Here is a 20,223-nt window from a genome sequence, read left to right as displayed (position 1 = left end):
CGGGTCCCAGCTGCACACACCCACATACACTCCAGCGTCAGCTATGTCCTTTTATTATTATCTTTATTGAACCCTGTAGGTGGGGTAGTGGTAAGGCGGTTCTCACAGCCGGCTGCAGCGGTTCAGCAACTGGTTCAATACCTGCGGTAGAAGTCCCAGTGCAGGCCTATGGCATTGATGAGGGTGCTAGCGCGACCGCTAACGAATCGTAGTACGGTGTTGTGGTACAAGGGGACAGCACTGAAACTCCTGCCTATGTCTGTCCCAAAAGGCAGGTACCGGCCCTTGTTAGTCACAAACACCAGCTTCCTCAGGTAGTAGTCGTACTTGCCAGACACCTGGATCACTGACTCCCCGGGGTGCAGGAAAATCTCCTCCAGGTCTCCCTGGGTGCCACCCACATAGTCGCTCCACACCTTGCCATAGCGCACCTGGAGGCTGGGCGGGGGGGTGAGGGAAGGAAGACTGAGCAGGGTGACTGGAATTCAGACCTCTTGGCCTACAAGCCGAGAGACCTGCAAACTGGTGGCAGAGATGACAGGTCCCCTGCCAGTCCCAAGGTGTGTGAGGGATGAGGGAGCCCTTGAGGTCCCACTGTGAACTTCAACTCCTTTTGCCGACAGATAGGCTCAGAGAGGAAAAGTAACTTGGCCGGAGCCTCCCAGACAGTGGTAGAGCTTCACTTTGGAATCTAGGTTCCGGCTGTGCTCCCAACCCCTACGTGAAAGAAACAGATGGGCCTTTCTGGACGGCTTTCATGAGGGAAGAGACTCTGTTGCCCCAGGATCAGAAGGATACATGTTTTGGGGAGAGGCGTCAGCCAAGATGGAGGATGCCCGAGGGGACCTACACCTCCGGTGGGGCCAAAGTAGCCAGCTTCCCAGCGCCTCAGTGGCTGTGCTACAGATTCGCCTGAGGACATGCACGCTGGGGGCTGTAGGGCTGTAGCAGCACCGGCCTCAGACCCCAGCCTCCTGATACCTTTCACATCCCAAGTTATCCCTGGGACTTGTTGACTGAAACAGAGGTGACCCAAAGTGACTGAGAACTTTCCAGTGTGGTAGGATCGGAGAAGACCCCCAAACCACAGACACACAAAGAATCTTACCCTATGATGTAGTTGTTGTCGATGCGGACCCGGATGGCAGTGATGGGGCCCTCCAGCTGGTAACCAGAATGGGAGAATCGCTCACCTCCATCGCCTCCATACTCTCCATTGTAGGAGGAGGACCTAGCCTGAACTGGAGGGGACAGTAGGCGTCAGAAGGAGAGATCTCAAGAGCTCCAGTCCCTCCTCACCACTCCTACACCTCCCACAACTCGACGCCCACCACCCCAAGCCAGCCCCTGCGAGCCTTGGCTACCGGCAGAGCAGGAAGCTGCCTTCCCATGACGCTAATACTGGGCTCCTGGCCTCTCACTTACTGGCATTGGCCGAGGCTGATGCGCAGACAAGGGCAAGAAGAGCAATGGTCAACATTCTGGGGCTGGAGGGGAAAGAAAGCAGAACGTCAATGTTCATTCACCCTGTTTCCTTTGGACTTCATTTACCCAGGCTTCCCTGGGTTAGACCTCCAGTTGAGACTCGGCCCTCTTTGTCCCTCAACTCAGACCTAACTGACCCAGTCTTGGGCTCAGAAAGGATTGCCCCTAGTCTCTAGTCCTGCTCCTGGCAGGTGCGGTGTCCTTAACCCCTCTGTCCTCCCTGGTCTCGAGGTAGCTGACCCCCTTGTTCCATCCTGAGTCAGAAGATCAGTCCTAACCCTCTGTCTGGACCAACCCGTGTAAGTCCTGGTCCCTCCTGGCACAAAGCAGGAAAAGAGTTTCAAAGAAGTGGAGGCCATCTCCAAACCATAGAGATGGTTGAGTTTACCAAACCAGGATTCTGAGCAAAACCTAACTGCAACCTGCCTGTGATACATGGGCCTGGCTTGGGGGACCTCCGGAGCAGAGTTTAAATTCCTAGCTTTAGCCGGGTTTCCAATCAGAAGGAAAGGAGCATTTTAGGGGTGCGTCTCTGTGTCACCCAGGCAGTGAGGGTCATTATAGACGAGACTGCCAATACCAGCATCGGAACAGTTGAGAAACTGCACAATGAGTTTGGACCACAGCTCAAGATATCAGCTTCCAGATGCCTGGTCTATTTGTCATCATTCTTTCTCCACTAACACAGATCTGGCTGTGTCGATACCCCAAGCATCCCAGGTGTCTCCAGTCCTTCCTCTGAGACCCAAATATCTTTGCACCTCCCTCAGATGCCCCAGGTAGCTGCCACACAGGTCTCCCCTGCCACTCACTCCAGGCAGTCTGCTGTCCAGCGCTGCTTGAATTCCCCGCTAACTCAAATCCAGCCATCCCTTTCACCCCTTAGCGCAGGCCTCTGTCACCCCTCACCTGGCAGTTCCAGGTGCAAGGTAATCACCTGGAAACTTCCAGATCTTTTATACCAGGTCCAAGCCATCTGCCTGCTCTTTATCGTGTGAACCTCACCACCTGAGCAAACATGGTCAGCCTCTAGGGTCAGTTGTCAGGCAGGGTCTGGAATACCATATCCTGCCTCTCCCCCCAAGAGTTTCATGTGGCAGGGTGGGGTCCACTCTGGGCCAAGGCCCAGATCTCAGGATGGGCAGGATAAACTTGAGAAAAGGTCACCAACCCAAGGGCCAGCAGCTTTTGGTGGGCAAAGTAGCTAAGTGCTTCTGGATGTAGTCTAAGGTTGTCGCCCCCCTATTTGGGTGTTCTGCAGGTGCTCCTACCTGCAATCTGTCATCTCTCAGGAGAAACCTTGTCCTCACTGTCCTGCATTTGAAATCTAGATTCTCCTGGGAAGGGATGATACACCCAACACCCTGTACTTAGAAGCGTCTACTATTTTCCAGACAATTTTTTTCCTTCTCATCCCGGTTATTTTATATGAAAAAAAAATTCAAACATAGGAAATATTTAAATAATTACACAGTGAACACTCATATACACACCACATAGATTCTACCATGGTTAATACTTTCCCGTACTTGCCTTTTTCCGCCTCCCCACCCCCATCTATCCATCCTCAATCTGCCAGACTGTTTACAAAACTTTTCTGAGAAGGGTAACGTTTTTCTGCAGGTGGACAACGAACACCTGTCAATGTCCCACCTGGGAGACAGGCAGTCAGGCCAATAGGCATGTGGGACGCTGAGGAAGTAACGGTACATGGTTCCTCCCTTGGGGGAAGTTCTGGGCTCAAGACCCTCAGGACTCCTGGGAGCCATGGCTGAATCTTCTGGGGGATAAAGACCACACGGGGCAACAGCTCCTTCCCATAGACCTTAGATTTGTGTCATAGATTTCTTCTCTTCCGAGGCCCTTCTGTTCCACCGGAGTCTCTAGACGGACTCCTGAGTCCTACTTCCTGACCCCTTTAGGACTGGCTCTTTGACACTCTGAGTCAGCGGGACCTCCCAAGCAGAGAGATGGATGGAGCCCAGGGAAGAGCTGGAGTCATTAGCCTTGGTGATTAATGATTAGTAGCTGGACACATAGAGTATCCACCCCTCATAGACCATCTAGGACTGAGGACTCCTCCCAGGAAAGCCGGGGAGCCCCAACATAAGGAGCCAGATATAGGACAGGGCTCTTGGTCTGGAGATTCCGAGAGCAAAGAGGGCAGCCAGGGTTGTATTGTCTGATCTCTGCTTCAAGTTCAAAACAAGCATGTCCTGGTGAGATAACTTCTCCCTCATTCCAGCTGTTTTGTTCTGTCTCTCTTGTCCTCTCTGGTTTTCTTTCTTTCCTACTTCTCTCTTTCCTTTTGTCTTGATCTTTCCCCATCATCTCCTGCTCTAAGGATTGTTCTTTGTATTCACTGTCTCCATCCCTTTTTCCTTCTGCCTCTTCTCTTTGTCTCTTCTCCTCCAAGCTCTCTCTCTAAATCTTTCCTCTGTCTCCTCTCACTATTGTCTGTCTTTCGTCTTCCTTATGAGGAGTATATCCCACAGGATGGAACCAAACACTGGATATCAAAGATGGCAGCTCAGGGGCATGCAGGTGACTAAGTTGGTTAAGAATTGGACCAATCGTGATCTCACCACTCGTGGGTTCGAGAGCTGCATCGGGCTCCGTGCTGATGGCTCAGAGCCTGGAGCCTGCTTCAGATTCTGTTTCACCCCCCCCCCGCCACTCCCCCACTCATTCTCTCTCTCTCTCTCTCTCTCTCTCTCTCTAAACCATGAATAAAACATTAAGAAAAAAAAAGATGGTAGCCCACAGAGGTCTGCAGTGAATGCCTTAGGAGAATACCCTCATATTTCCATACATGACACATCTGGGACCCTCAGGGAGAGACCACCACACTTGTCATAGGTTCACTCTGATGCACCGGCCCCACCTATGCAGAGAGTCAGAGTCTCCCCGATGCCCATAGACTGGTCCCTGGTTCCCCCCAGCAGGTCCTCCATCCCCTCTCCAGAGTGTAAAGAGAGAACTTTATTCCAGTGGGAGGGGTCTCAGGGCTCATCGCCTGTGGGTCCCAGAGACCAGCTAGACCACTGTGTAGCTAATGTTGGTATGCCATCAGGTCCAGTGCCATTGCTCCTGTTTGAACTTGTCACATTTTACCCATGTGTCCCCTGGGGGCCTACTTTCCCCAGTCCTACAGGCAGTGAAGGTCATCCCTGCCCAGTCCCAAGGTTGCCAAGTCCAAAACCTCCCCAAGCTTTCTGCTATGGCAGGGCAGCTGACACTCATTCTCTCGCTGTCTCCTGCCCCTTGGCAAAGCGACTCACTCAGCACATTTATGCAGCATCTGTATGTTGGAGGCACCATTCTAGATGCTGGAAAGACAGCCACAGAGGAAGTCAAATGGTAGTGCTGGAGCTTTCGCTGCAGGGTGGGGGGGTCGGACAATTGAACAGCTCATTCCCATGGGCTAGGCCAGGAGGAAAAGAGGCAGAGTGAACCAGGAGAAGGGCTGGGAAAGCTGTCCCTCTGCCTGGGAGGCCCCTCTCTCCTCGGGTAACATTTGCGAAGACCTCACCGAAGTGATGGAGAGACTACAGATGTTTGGGAGAAGACTGGACCTGGTGAGGGAACGAGTACGCAAACCCTGAGCAGGAAGTGTGCGGAACAGTGTGCGGGGAGGGCAGGGTGGCTGCTGGGAAGTGTGGCTGCCAGCGGGAGGGGACGTGTGGGCAGCAGCCGGCGGGCAGGTAGTACAGGGCCTGGGAGGCTGTGGTCAGGAGTTTGGATTCCTCCTGAAGGTGAGGGGAGCCACCGAGTGGTTTCGTTCCACTCTTAAAAGTGGAGAATGGACAGGGTGGGGAATGAGGGTGTGTGGAGGGGCAGGGGGAGGGCGCGCCCACCTCAGGAGGCAGGAACAGTGTGAGCTCTCATACCCCCCAACCCTTGTCTCAAGGGGCCCCTGCTCAGAACACTATTTCCTCTCTCAGACAAAGCCTCTTAAATCCTGGTGCAAATCCACACCCCAGGGGGGAGAATCTGCCCCTTGACTCCCATCACTGATTTTTCAAAATGTATTTCCAAACGATAGCAGATCTGTTTCCTGTTAAGAAAAAAAAAAAAAAATTCTCTGTCTCCTCATTTACGCCTTGGGTAGATGGTGGTTTCATTTGAACGAAGGGTTTTACCACAAAAGCAAATGTGAACAGTGCTTTTCTGTTCACCCTTCATGGTTCCCGTGAAGAAAGTAAAGTCTTGAGAGAGAAGTGACCTCACTAAGCTGCAGAGAGGGTCCCTCCACTCCCTGCTGTAGAGGCCGCTTGTAGGCAAACAGGCTTGGGTGACAGGAGGTAGAAAAGGGCCACAGCGATGGGATGCAAGCTGGTGCAGCCACTCCGGAAAAAGTATGGAGGCTCCTCAAAAAATTAAAAATAGAACTACCCTACGACCCAGCAACTGCACTACTAGGTGTTTATCCAACGGATACAGGTGTGCTGTTTCGAAGGGACACTTGCAGCCCCATGTTTACAGCAGCACTATCGACAATAGCCAAAGTATGGAAAGAGCCCAAATGTCCATCGATGGATGAATGGATAAAGATGTGGTGTATATATATACACAACGGAGTATCACTCGGCACTCAAAATAGAATGAAGTCTTGCCATTTGCAGCTACGTGGATGGAACTGGAGGGTATTATGCTAAGCGAAATTAGAGAAAGACAAAAATCATATGACTTCACTCATACGAGGATATTAAGATACAAAACAGATGAACCTAAGGGAAGGGAAGCAAAAATAATATAAACACAGGGAGGCGGACAAAACAGAAGAGACTCTTTAATATAGAGAACAAGCAGAGGGTTACTGGTGGGGGTGTGGGAGGGGGGATGGGCTCCATGGGGAGGGGCACTAAGGAATCTACTCCTGAAATCATTGTTGCACCATAGGCTAAATAATTTGGATGTAAATTTAAGAACATAAAATTAAAAAACTAATAAAGTAAAAAAATCTTTAAAAGAAAAAAAAGAAAAGGGCCACGGCGACCCCCTGACTGAATACAGACAGGCCCATGGGTCGGGGGCACCTCCATGAATCAGTTATAGGCTCTAACTGACCAATGGGCTGCTTACAACCAGGCACAGTCACCACCAAAGGGGAGAATTCCATACATCCCCGTAAGCCCTCACCTTCCCCCTTCCAAAATAGTCCCCCATCCCCCACACTGCCTCTTCTCAGACAGCCTCTCCTCTGCAACCTTGCTGTGTATTCCATAAGCTTCTATCTCCTTTGTTCTGCCTCAGGTGAATTCTTTCACGGCCCAAGCCACCAGCCTCCACCAGGTGGTCACTGCACATTTGGGGGCCCCCATCTGATCGGGACACCACACCTTGCCTCCTGTCCCTCGTAACCCACATGCCAGTCCCTACACTAGCCAGCTGTTTGCTCCTGCCACTCTGGCTGCCTAAATGTTCTCCTGTCCTGCTCACCAGCCCATCTTCTACCCTTAAGACATTCAGCCCCTACCCCCCCCCCACCACCCCCTGCACACACCACCCCCTGCACTCCTCCCTAGGGCTTCTATCGTAGGGGTCTCCCTCCGGCCCCTCCACTTCAGACAGAATTCCTTTTTCTGGCCTCCAACTGTGTTTGCTACCTCCCCAGCTCAGCTCTGATTACCCTGCGCTGTAATTTATCTGTGTACACAGAAGCCTTCTCCACCAAACCCCAAGCCCATTCTAAGGCGGAAGGCCTGTCTTGTCCAACTCTGAATTCCAGGCTCCTGCTTCCCATCTGGCACATTACAGGTACCCCATAAATGACTGTCACGTCCCTTGTCTGCGGTGAGAATTCTATTAAATACTCCTCCTTTGTCTTTTCAGGCCAGTGTCTCTCTTCTGGCAGGCTTGAATTTGGGTTTTCTTGTTCTTATTTCTGAACCTTCTGGTGAAACCCTGTTCGGTAGCATACTGTACATAAAGACAGAATTGTGGGTTGAGGTCCTCCATTCCAAACCTCATTAGCCATGTGAATTTTAAAAAGTCACTAGGGTGCCTGGGTGGCTTGGTTGGTTAAGCATCTGTTTTCGATTCAGGTCATAATCTCACAGTTCGAGCCCCATGTCGGGCTCTGTGCTGACAGCTCGGAGCCTGGAGCCTGCTTCGGATTCTGTGTCTCCCTCTCTCTTTCTCTGCCCCTCCCTCACTGTGTGGGCTCTCTCTCCCAAACTCTCATAAATACGTAAATAAGCGCTAAAAAATAACAAGTCACTATTTCTTAGAGCCTGTATTTCTGCATTTGGAACATGAGAAGCAAATGGTCTCGAGATCAACCAAAATCCTCAAGGACAGAGTTCTTCAGACTGTGGGTCTTAACCCACTAGTGGACCATGAAATCATTTTAACAGCTCAAAAACAACGTATTTTTTTAAGTTTATTTTCTTTAGTAAGCTCTCTACCCAACGTGGGGCTCGAACCCACAAGCCCTACAACAAGAGTCTCATGCTTTCCCAACTGAGCCACCCAGGTGCCCCCAAACCAACATATTTTAGAACGAGATAGAGAAAGTAAGAGCATCGCATGTAACAAGGCTAAATACTATTTCCTGAGATAGCGTTTCAGTCAAATACTCTATCCTACGCGTAACTGGCTCACAATATAAAATGTTCTTTTCTATTGTGAACTGCTCTTAAAAAAAAGAAAAATCCTTGAGAAAAATAAACTCTACCTCTATCAAAGGGTACGATTTTTTATATGTCAACACAGTTCAAAACTGCCAGGCGGGAAGTGGGTTGGGACACCTTTAGGGTAATAATTAGAGCAGCTCCTGAGACCCAGACTCAGATATGGAAGAATATGTTGATAATCTTTTTATTTTATTTTATTTTTTGACATGGAATTGACACGTAACATTACATTAGTTTCAGGGATTACCACATGCTGATTCGACATATGTATATATTGCAAAATGCATTAATCATTTCTTAAAGTCAGAAACCTATAGCAACCTGCCAAGAATTCATGCATAGAATGGTGCCTTAGTAAGAGACGTGTCTTTAAATTTTTTTTAATGTTTATTCATTTTTGAGAGAGAGAGACAGAGGGTGAGCAGGGACGGGGAGGGGCAGAGAGAGAGAGAATCCAAAGCAGGCTCCAGGCTCTGAGCAGTCCGCACAGAGCCCGATGTGGGGCTCTAACTCACTGACCACCAGGTCATGACCCGAGCCAAAGTCGGACGCAAAACCGACTGAGCCACCCAGGAACCCCAGCAGGAGACACGTCGTAAAGCTTGGTTCGTGCCCTGCCTCCATGATCCTCGAACTTCAGTTTGTTCATCTGCGATAGGAGATAATGAGCCTAACCAATTTGTGTCAAGCCCCTGACACAGCTCTGGCACACATAATACTGAGTAAACATTTATTTTTTTCTCTCTTCAATTCTCAAAAAATATGGTCTTTCTTTTTCATTTCTTTCAGATAAGGTCGACGAGGGAGCAAGGGCTTTCTTTCTCGTTTGCAGTTAGCTTTATTTTTATGGTTTAGCTTAGTTCAGATCCTGGAGAGCTTTGTAAATGCATCATACAACTTGACACAAGAATTTTTTTAATGTTTATTTCTTTATTTTTGAGAGAGAGAGAGAGAGAGAACGAGTGGAGGAGGGGCAGAGAGAGAGGGTTCTACAGAATCCAAAGCACGCTCCAGGCTCTCAGCTGTGAGCACAGAGCCCAATGTGGAGCTTGAACCCATGAACTGTGAGATCATTACCTGAGCCGAAGTCAGCCGCTTAACCAACTGAGCCACCTGGGTGCCTTGGGAACCTGGTTTTAATTTCTGTTTATTGAGCTATGATTACATGGTAGCTTTTTTTTAGCCTTTGTGTGTGGTTGTTGGTTTTTTTGAGATCTGATTGTTAAGTAATCTCTACATCCTACATGGGGCTCAACCTCACAACCCGGAGATCAGAGTCACATGCTGTACAGACTGAGCCAGACAGGTGCCCCTAACCTCTGTCATTTTTGCCTCAAGCCTCCACATCTCTTACCGAAAGGCTTGATCAATTGTAATGCAACTGCAAAAGTTGCTTTGTTTATTTTTTCCTTTGTTTCCTCTATTTGTTTTCCTCCTCACAAAGAGCATTCTCCAGAACATAACACAATATAACATCAAATATTGATATAACAATATCAAATGGGAATGAGGTGAGGTCATTCCACCAGGACACGGTCATTCTTACTTTGTGTCAGGAACAATTCAGCTGAAAGTATGAGCCGATTTCGTTTCCTTGATATATGACTGAGGCTCCAACAGTCACCTGCTCTTGCACTTGGCACGTTCTACAAGCGCAGGAAGACAGACGCAGGGTGGAGTGTTTGAAAGGCGCACAGACGGGGCAGGACTCAGAAGCTGGGTCCCTGGGGAAAGTTATTTCACTTCTCTCTGCTTCTGTTCTCATCGGAAACACACACATACACAAACAAAAAGGCAATAATTTTGCGTACCTCCTCAGGTTGCTGTGGTTGTGATGTACTTAACGGAAGTAAAGTTCCAGAACACTGCCGATGCAAGGCAAGCTCCGAGGAAGTTCTTCTGTTTCTCATCGTCTAAGGAGAGGCTCCATCCTGGCCAGGTATGTTGTGGAGGACATAAAGCTTAACATTTTCTTGAGACCACCCATCTCCACCAGAATCAGACTAAGAACCTTCGAACGGGCAGGCCCATTTCGTGTAGGAATTGGGAAAAGATGTGGCAGCCCCTGGGCCCTCCTTTCTCCTGGGAACATCTGGTGGGCGGCCATGTATCACAGGGTGTGGGGTCAGTTGCTGGCTACAGAAAGCCTCAGTATAGAATGGACCTCAGTGACTTTCCAAGTGGCATCATGGCAGAGAAAAGGGACCCACGTGCCATTCACAAGTGGCCATGTGGGAAGTCGCCCCTACACATACTTAGCTTCCTTGAGATCGTTCTGGTCCCCTTACCTTCTTTTTTTTTCTCATTCGTTTTTTAAGTTTATTTATTTATTTTGAGAGAGAGAGAGAGAGAGGGAAAACAAGTGGGGAGGGGCAGAGAGAGAGAATTCCTAGCAGTCTCCACACTGTCAGTGAGGAGCCTGATGCGGGGCTCAAACTCACGAACTGTGAGATCACGACCTGAGCCAAAGTCAGAAGCTCAAGCGACTAAGCCACCCAGGTACCCCAGGTCCCTTTATCTTCTGATGGGGCCGGTGAGCTTTGGCTGCAGAGAACTGTTAAGGTATACAAGTGGCTAGATTGGACAGGGACGATCTAAGCACAAGTGAAGGAAGGCATCCCAAGCAGGCTCCACTTGTTGGCACAAAGCCCAATACGGGGCTCATGAACCATGAGATCATGACCTGAGCCAAAATCAAGAGTTGGATGCCTAACCAACTGAGCCACCCAGGCACCCTCCAAAAATGTTAAGCTATTTTTTTAAGTGATCAGAGATACTTAAGAATCAAAACATCCCATTTTGATTCTAGATCATGTCGGATCTTCCTGGTTTTAATAATGTTTACCCTTCTATTGTTTTGTTTAAATTTTAAATTAAAATTTTATTTTAGTAGGTTCCACACCCAGCATGAGGCTTGAACTCACAACCCTGAGGTTAAGAGTCACATGCTCTACCGACTGAGCCAGCCAGACGCCCTTAGTGGTTTTTTTTTTTTTTGAAGAATGACTAATTAAAACAGAACATACATAATATTCAGATTTTACTTATTTATTAATTTATTTAGACGTAACATTTTTTATTGTAAATACATGTAACAAAATTTATTAACCTTTTTTAAAACTTTATATATATATTTTGAGAGAGAGAGTGTGTGCACGGGCAAGCAAGCAATTGGGGGAGGGGAGAGACGGAGGGAGGCAGAGAATCTCAAGTAAGCCCCACCCTCAGTGGGGAGCAGGACTTGGGGCTTGAACCCCCAAAACAGGAGATCATAACCTGAGCAGAATCAAGAGTCAGAAACTCAACTGACTGAGCCACCCAGGCACTCTTCTTTTTTTTTTTTTTTTTTTAAGATTTTATTTTATTTATTTGTTAATTTTTTTGGAGAATTTTGTAATGTTTATTTACTTCTGAGAGACAGAGAGAGACAGAGCACAAGCAGGGGAGTGGTAGAGAGACAGGGAGACACAGAATCTGAAGCAGGCTCCATGTTCCAAGCTGTCAGCACAGAGCCCAACATGGGGCTCAAACCCATGAACGATATCATGATTTGAGCCGAAGTCGGACGCTTAACCAACTGAGCCACCCAGGTGCCCCGAGCTCTTTTAAACAAACTTGAATACGTGCCCAGGAAGTCTCCTGAAGTGGGTATGGAGGATCCCTCCTTGCCTTGGCCTTTGGTGGTGTGAGTTGTGGCAGCCTGCTCCCAGATGGTCTTAAACTAGGGTTTCCTCACCTTCACAGTATTGACATCTGACCCAGGTAATGCTTGGTGGGGGAGACTTTCCTGCATGCTGTAGGATATTTCGCAGCCTCTCTGGTACCAGTAGTAACCCCATAGATGTTACAACCAAAGATGTCTCCAGACATCGCCAAGTGTCACCTGTGTGAGGTCAAGCCCCGCGTTGGGCTCCATCCTTGGCATGAAGGCTACTTAAGTTAAAAAAGAAAAAAGAAAAAGTTAATCAAAGGAAGGTATGAGACGAAAAGTTTAAAAATCTCTCAGGATGTAGAACAAAATGACAACGAAATGGAAAGTATGAAAGAAAAGTTAAGAGATGGAGGGCCAATGTATTCCATATTAATCTAACAGAAGTTCCAGAGAGCACCAAGAAAATGGAGGAGAGGAGATAATCAAAGCTTCTATTTGACTGAGAAAAAAACATTTCAAGCAGAGAAAACAGGTCTGTAAAGTGGCTCTCACCTGGCTGCACCCTGGATCACCTGAGAGCTCTTAGAAACACACACACCAAGATCCCTGCTTCTCCTCAAGGTGGAGTCACAGGGAGCAGTTTTACCTTCCCGCCAGAAACCACCACCACCACTGCAACAAAACCAGACAAACACACAATACAACGGTTTTCAAAACAGTGGACACCAAGCAATGAAAGGCAGTAACATGGCTCTCAATCCCAGAGAGAAAGGAAAACAAGTGAGATTTGTCTTTTGAGGACACCAGGGCGAGAGCCATCTCTGCAGGCGGCTGTGCTCAAGGCCTTTTCGCACCAGCCCGACTAGCAATGTGACAAAGTGGAGTGCAGAGTGTTCAGGAAGGGTTTCACTTAGTAGTGGGGAATAATCAGCCCCAAGCTGAGCACTACTATGCACCTGTCTAAGAAATCACACATATTACCAAAGTATCTGGCACTCGGCAAGGTAAAACTCACAACGCTGGCCAATCAGCCACAGATTATGCATGACGCAGAATGAGGAGAATCATCAATCAATTGAAACCAACCCAGCACTGATAAAAATGCTAGAGGGAGCAGAAAAGGACATTAAACAGCTACTATAATGGTATTCCATATGTTTTTAAAAAGTTAAATAGAGACATGGACATATAAGAAAGAAATGAAAATTCCAATATCAGGGATGCTTGGCTGGCTCAGTTGGTAGAGCACGCAACTCTTGCTCTCGGGGTTGTGAGTTTGAGCCCCACGTTGGGTGTCGAGATTTCTTAAAAAAGTAAAATCTTTAAAAAATACAGAAAATTACAGTGTCAGAGATGAAAACTACACTGAATGGAATCAACGGTAGATTCGACATTGCAGAAGAAAAGATTAGTGAAGCTGAAGGCATAGCCACAGAAATTATCCAAATGAAACACACAGAGAAAGGAAGTTTTTGTTTTGTTTTGTTGTTTTTAATTTACATCCGAAGATTTCAGGAGTAGATACCTTAATGACCCTTACCCATTTAGCCCATGTCCCCTCCCACCACCCTTCCAGTAACCCTCTGTTCTCCATATTTAAGAGTCTCATGTTTTGTTCCCCTACCTGTTCTTATGTTATTTTTGCTTCCCTTCCCTTATGTTCATCTGTTCTGGGTCTTAAAGTCCTCATATGAACAAAGTCATATGATATTTGTCTCTCTCTGACTAATTTCACTTAGCATAATAACCCTCTAGTTCCATCTATGTAGTTGTAGATGGCAAGATTTCATTCTTTTTGATTGCTGAGGAATAATGCATTGTATATATATACCACATTCATCCATCCATGGACATTTGGTGTCTTTCCATGCTTTGGCTATTGTCGATAGTGCTGCTATAAACATCGGGGTGCGTGTGTCCCTTGAAAACAGCATCCCTGTATCCCTTGGATAAATACTTAGTAGTGCAATTGCTGGGTTGTAGGGTAGTTCTATTTTTAGTTTTTTGAGGAAAAAAAACCTCCATACTGTTTTCCAGTGTGTCTGCACCAGCTTGCATTCCCACCAGCAATGCAAAAGAGTTCCTCTTTCTCTGCATCCTCGCCATCATCTGTTGTTGCTGGAATTGTTAATGTTAGCCATTCTGACAGGTGTAAGGTGGTATCTCATTGTGTTTTTGATTTGTATTTCCCTGATGATGAGTGATGTGGAGCATTTTGTCATGTGTCTGTTAGCCGTCTGGATGTCTTCTTTGGAGAAGTGTCTATTCATGTCTTTTGCCCATTTCTTCACTGGATTACTTGTTTTTTGGGTGTTGAGTTTGATAAGTTCTTTATAGATTTTGGATACTAACCGTTTATTGGCTTTGTCGTTTGCAAACATCTTCTCCTATTCTGTCGGTTGCCTTTTAGTTTTGCTGATTGTTTCCTTCGCCGTGCAGAAGCTTTTTATTTTGATGAGGTCCCAATAGTTCATTTTTGCTTTTGTTTCCTTTGCCTCTGGAGACGTGTTGAATAAGAAGTTGCTGCGGCCAAGATCAAAGAAGTTTTTGCCTGCTTTCTCCTCGAGGATTTTGATGGCTTCCTGTCTTACATTTAGGTCTTTCATCTATTTTGAGTTTGTTTTTGTGTATGGTGTAAGAAAGTGGTCCAGGTTCTTTTTTCTGCATGTTGCTGTCCAGTTTTCCCAGCACCACTTGCTAAAGAGACTGTCTTTATTCCATTGGATATTCTTTCCTGCTTTGTCAAAGATTAGTTGACCATACGTTTGTGGTTCCATGTCTGGGTTCTCTATTCTGTTCCATTGATCTGAGTGTCTGTTCTTGTGCCAGTACCATACTGTCTTTATGATTACAGCTTTGTAGTATAGCTTGAAGTCCGGGATTGTGATACCTCCTGCTTTGGTTTTCTTTTTCAAGATTGCTTTGGCTATTCAGGGTCTTTTCTGGTTCCATACAAGTTTTAGGATTGTTTGTTCTAGCTCTGTGAAGAATGCTGGTGTTATTTTGATAGGGATTGCATTGAATATGTAGATTGCTTTGGGTAGTATCAACATTTTAACAATATTTGTTCTTCCTATTTTCAGGAGCTTGGAATCTTTTTCCATTTTTTGTGTCTTCTTCAGTTTCTTTCATAAGCTTTCTATAGTTTTCAGAGTAAAGATTTTTCACCTCTTTGGTTAGACTTATTCCTAGGTATTTTATGGCTTTTGGTGCAATTATAAATGGGATTGTTTCCTTGATTTATTTTTCTGTTGCTTCATTGTTGGTGTATAGGAATGCAACTGATTTCTGTGCATTGACTTTCTATCCTTCAACTTTGCTGAATTCATGAATCAGTTCCAGCAGTTTTTAGGTGGAATCTTTTGGGTTTTCCATATAGAGTATCATATCATGTGTGAAGAGTGAAAGTTTGACTACCTCCTTGCTGATTTGGATGCCTTTTATTCCTTTGTGTTGCCTGATTGCTGAAGCTAGGACTTCCAATACTATGTTAAATAACAGTGGTGAGAGTGGACATCCCTGTCATGTTCCTGACCTTGGGGGGGGGGGGGAAGCTCTCAGTTTTTCCCCATTGAGGATGATATTAGTGGTGGGTCTTTCATGTATGGCTTTTATGATCTTGAGGTATAGTCCTTCTATCCCTACTTTCTTGACGGTTTTATCAAGAAAAGATGCTGTATTTTGTCAAATGCTTTCTCTGCATCTATTGAGAGGATCATGTGGTTCTTGTCCTTTATTTTATTGATGTGATGCATCACATTAATTGTCTTGTGGATACTGAACCAGCCCTGCATCCCAGGTACAAATCCCACTTGGTTGTGGTGAATAATTCTCTTAATGTATTGTTGGATCTGGTTGGCTAGTATCTTGTTGAGGATTTTTTCATCCATGTTCATCAGGGAAATTGGTCTGTAGCTCTCCTTTTTAGTGGGGTCTTTGGTTTTGGAAGCAAGGTAGTGCTGCCTTCATAGAAAGAGTTTGGAAGTTGTCCTTCCATTTCTATCTTTTTGGAACAGCTTCAAGAGAATAGGTCTTAACTCTTCTTTAAATGTTTGGTAGAATTCCCCTGGAAAGCCATCTGGCCCTGGACTCTTGTGTTTTGGGACATATTTGATTTCTAATTCCGTTTTTGTTTTTTTTGTTTTTTTTTTTTTCTGGTCATGAGTCTGTTCAAATTTCTATTTCTTCCTGTTTCAGTTTGGGTAGTGTATATGTTTCTAGGAATTTGTCCATTTCTTCCAGGTTGCCCATTTTATTGGTATATAATTGTTCATAATATTCTCTTATTATTGTTTTTATTTCTGCTGTGTTGGTTGTGATCTCTCCTCTTTCATTCTTGATTTTATTTATTTGGGTCCTTTCCTTTTTCTTTTTGATCCAACTGGCTAGTGGTTTATCAATTTTTTAAATTCTTTCAAAGAACCAGCTTCTGGTTTCATTGATCGGTTCTACTGGGTTTTTTGTTTTTTTTTTTTTTTTTTTTTTTTTTTTGTTTTGGTTTCAATAGCATTTATTTCTGCTCTAATCTTTATTATTTCCTGTCTTCTGATGGTTGTGGTTTTTATTTGCTGTTCTTTTTCCAGCTCCTTAAGGTGCAAGGTTAGGTTGTGTATCTAAGATCTTTCTTCCTTCTTTAGGAAAGCCTGGATATACTTTCTCTTATGACCAACTTTCCTCTATCCCAGAGGTTTTGGGTTGTGATGTTATCATTTTCATTGGCTTCCATGAACTTTTTAATTTCTTCTTTAACTTCTTGCTTAGTCCATTCATTCTTTAGTAGGATATTGTTTAGTCTCCAAGTATTTGTTACCCTTCCAAATGTTTTCTTGTGGTTGATTTCGAGTTTCATAGCGTTGTGGTCTGAAAATATGCACAGTATAATCTCGATCTTTTTGTACCTGTTGAGGGCTGATTTGTGTCCCAGCATGTGGTCTATTCTGGAGAACGTTCCATGTGCACTGGAGAAGAATGTATATTCCACTGCTTTAGGATGAAGTGTTCTGAATATATCTGTTATATCCATCTGGTCCAGTGTGTCATTCAAAGCTATTGTTTCCTGGTTGATTTTTTGATTAGGTGATCTGTCCATTGCTGTGAGTGGGGTGTTGAAGTCTCCTACTATTATGGTATTACTATCAAAGAGGCCCTTTATGTTTGTGATTAATTGATTTATATATTTGGGTGCTCACACATTTGGCACATAAATGTTTACAATTGTTAGGTCTTCTTGGTGGATAGACCCCTTATGTATGATATAATGCCCTTCTTCATCTCTTGATACAGTCTTTATTTTAAAGTGTAGATTGTCTGATATAAGTATGGCTACTCCGGCTTTCTTTTGGTGACCGTTAGCATGATACATGGGTCTCCATCCCTTACTTTCAATCTGAAGGTGTCTTTAGGTCTAAAGTGGGTCTCTTGTAAGCAGCATATAGATGGATCTTGTTTTCTTAATCCATTCTGTTGCCCTGTGTCTTTTGATTGGAGCATTGAGTCCATTGACATTTAGAGTGAGTACTGAAAGATATGAATTTATTGCCATTATGTTGTTTGTGGAGTTGGAGTGTCTGGTGGTGTTCTCTGGTCCTTTCTAGTCTTTGTTGCTTTTGGTCTTTATTTATTTATTTGTGGTTTTTGTTTCATCTTTTCTCCCCTCAGAGAGTCCCCCTTAAAATTTCTTGCAGGGCTGGTTTAGTGGTCACAAACTCCTTTAATTTTTGTTTGTCTGGGAAACTTTTTATGTCTCCTTCTATTTTGAATGACAGCCTTGCTGGATAAAGAATTCTTGGGTGCATATTTTTCCAATTCAGCACATTGACTATATCCTGCCACTCCTTTCTGGCCTGCCAAGTTTCTGTGGATAGGTCTGCTGCAAACCTGATCTGTCTTCCCTTGTAGGTTAGGGACTCTTTTTCCCTTGCTGCTTTCATGATTCTTTCCTTGTCGGAGTATTTTGTGAATTTGACTCTGATATGCCTTGTTGATGGTCGGTTTTGTTGAATCTAATGGGGGCCTCTGTGCTTCCTGGATTTTTATGTCTGTGTCTTTCCCCAGGTTAGGAAAGTTTCCCGCTATGATTTGCTCACATAACCCTTCTACCCCTATTTCTCTCCCTCTTCTGGGACCCCTATGATTCTGATGTTGTTCCTTTTTAATGAGTCACTGATTTCTCTAGTTCTTAAATCGTGCTCTTTTCCCTTAATCTCCCTCTTTTTTTCTGCTTCATTATTCTCCATAAGTTTGTCCTCTATATCACGGATTCTCTGTTCTGTCTCATCCATCCTTGATGCTGTGGCTTCCATTCGAGATTGCAGCTCAGTTATAGCATTTTTTATTTCATCCTGACTAGATTTTACTTCTTTTATCTTCCCAGAAAGGGATTCTAATCTATTTTCAACTCCAGCTAGTATTCTTATTATCATGATTCTAAATTCTGGTTCAGACAGCTTGCTTGTTTCTGTGTTGGATAAGTCCCTGGCTGTCGTTTCTTCCTGCTCTTTCTTTTGGGTTGAATTCCTTCGTTTCATCATTTTGAAGGGAGAAAAAGAATGAATGAGGTAAAAAAAATGAAATTTTAAAAATACTATAATTAAAAAATATTAAACTTAAAAAATTAAAAACGAAGACACACACACACACAAAATCAAATAAATGATCCAAGATCCTAGGTGTGTTTTGGTCAGGGCGTTGAAAGGGGCTTGATAGATTAGAGAAAAAAGGGGAAAGGAAAAAAAAAGGAAATCATTTGAAAATTTGAAAAAAATGAATACACTGAAGTAGACTAAAATGAAATGATGGAAGTAAAATAGAATTAGAAAAAATACAGAAAATTAAAAAATATAGTAGAAAAATTAAAGAAAAATATCTTAGTAAAAATTGAAAATAAATGATTTTTATTTTTTTTCTGTATTCAAGAAAAAGAAACGAAAAAGTGAATAAAGAAGAAAGGAAAAAAAAGAAAGAAAATTGAATAGATGGAATGGTGAGCAGACTGAAATACGACTGAAATTATTTCGTTTTCTCCTAGTAGTCAAACTATGAAGTACTTTATAGTCCGTAAACTAAGCAGGCAGAGAGTCTTCTGTTCCTGAAGAGCGAGGTTGGCCCAGTTGGGCGGAACTTAGTGGAATGGCTCCGTTCTCCACTAGATGGCACTGCTTAGCTTGCTGGGTGGACGGTTGTGGCGCTTGTAGGTGTATATGCACATGCGCGGGAGTGGTGAAAATGGCGTCACCCAGTCACCCAGTCTCTAGTATCAGAACTCTGTTCTCCCTGATCAGCAATCACACACCCGTCCTTTGTATTCGGCTTCCATCCACTCCCCGCTTTTATGCAGTTCGTGACCAAGCCCCAGGCAGCACCTCCCTCCTGAGTTTTGTCTCTGATGCGGCTGTTTTTCCCAGCCCCTTACTTCTAAGAGACTGGGGCTTTGACCTGTTCTGCCCTTCTGTGGAGGGCCTCACCGAACAATGGCCTGGTGCCGGCCGCACTCAGGAACGTTTGAGAGACTGTGCTGCTGCCGACGCCCAGAGACTGCGGCCGGGTGCCAGCCTGCCCCAGAAAAAGTTCACACGATAGTGTAGCAGCAGCATTTCAGGGACTATGGAAAATCACAACACACGTCTGGCACCAGGCTTTACCCCCAACAACGCTGTTCCAGTACCTGCGAATGTGGTTGTTTTCCCGGGTCCACTGGGGCCTTGCCTTTGGGGAACCACACAGGTGTCCTCCCAGCAGGGGAACCGCCTCTCCCGTGTGGCCTGAAGAACCCCGGACGCCACTCTGCTCCTGGAGATTTGCCCTTCCCACCAGAGCACCGCCAGGTATTAGCTGCGGAGTTTCAGCCTCTGCACTCCCTCTGTTTGTAGAGTCTTAATGGAATTTAAACCCTCTCCTTTCTCCTTCTCCTTTTTTAGTTCATTCCCTGCGGCTGTTTACACTTTTCCACTTTTTCTCCAGCTGCTTTTGAGGGGGGTGCTTTTCACCTCCTCCCCCCACCCCCACGTCTCCATCCTCTCTCCACACACAAAAGTGGGTCCCTACCCTCCTTGGCTTCTCTACCTCCCAGTTCATCTCTCTGTGCTATGTGCCTGTTGAATTCTGTGGTTCAGGTTGTGCACATTGTTGTGTTAAGCCTCAGGTCAGTTTTCTAGGTGTGCAGGATGGTTTAGTGTTGGTCTGGCTGTATTTCATGGATGCGAGACACACAAAAAACTTCCGTGCTGTTCTGTCATCTTGGCTCCTCCCCACCATAGGTCTGAAAGGAAGTTTTTTTAATGAAAAATGCATCAGTGTACTGTGGGATGACCTCAAGTGGCCTAGTGTGTGAATGATTGGAGTTGAAGGAGAGGAGAGACAGAGAGATGGAAAAATATTTTAAGAACTAATGGCTGAATAATTTCCAAGCTTGATGAAAATTATAAACCTACAGATACAAGAATCTCAACA

At 45.3% G+C, this 20,223-nt stretch overlaps 2 protein-coding genes across 3 annotated transcripts in view; one reads left to right on the top strand and one right to left on the bottom strand.

Annotated features, from left to right (window-relative positions):
- The window catches only part of CE3H16orf54 (chromosome E3 C16orf54 homolog), a 55,912-nt gene that overhangs the window by 12,472 nt on the left and 23,217 nt on the right, over nt 1-20,223 (top strand). Inside the window, exon 2 of one of the 2 annotated variants that reach the window (XM_045461282.1) lies at nt 9,943-10,062. The exons of the other annotated variant lie outside the window; for it this stretch is intronic. Within the exon in view, the coding sequence (XP_045317238.1) occupies nt 9,958-10,062 (105 nt within the window). The 5' untranslated portion in view covers nt 9,943-9,957. The remainder of the gene's footprint in view (nt 1-9,942; nt 10,063-20,223) is intronic. 2 annotated transcript variants of the gene reach the window in all.
- Nucleotides 38-19,395, bottom strand: ZG16 (zymogen granule protein 16). Its single transcript, XM_045461290.1, has 5 exons — nt 19,390-19,395; nt 9,833-9,839; nt 1,426-1,487; nt 1,109-1,241; nt 38-438 (listed from the first exon to the last, which is right to left on the bottom strand). The coding sequence occupies exons 3-5, from the start codon at nt 1,478-1,480 to the stop codon at nt 135-137; spliced, it is 492 nt and encodes a 163-aa protein (XP_045317246.1). The 5' UTR covers nt 1,481-1,487; nt 9,833-9,839; nt 19,390-19,395; the 3' UTR covers nt 38-134.

Source organism: Leopardus geoffroyi, chromosome E3, assembly GCF_018350155.1.
Source record: "Leopardus geoffroyi isolate Oge1 chromosome E3, O.geoffroyi_Oge1_pat1.0, whole genome shotgun sequence".
Taxonomy (NCBI): Eukaryota; Metazoa; Chordata; class Mammalia; order Carnivora; family Felidae; genus Leopardus; species Leopardus geoffroyi.
This window is presented reverse-complemented; position numbering and strand designations above follow the sequence as displayed.

Bases quoted from the DNA above. Each gene is read 5' to 3' on its own strand.
- ZG16 (XM_045461290.1), bottom strand. From the start codon at position 1,480: ATGTTGACCATTGCTCTTCTTGCCCTTGTCTGCGCATCAGCCTCGGCC. The intron at 1,242-1,425 runs GTAAGTGAGAGG...TGTCCCCTCCAG, and splicing joins ATCAGCCTCGGCCAATGCCA to TTCAGGCTAGGTCCTCCTCC. The intron at 439-1,108 runs GTAAGATTCTTT...CCCCCCGCCCAG, and splicing joins GACAACAACTACATCATAGG to CCTCCAGGTGCGCTATGGCA.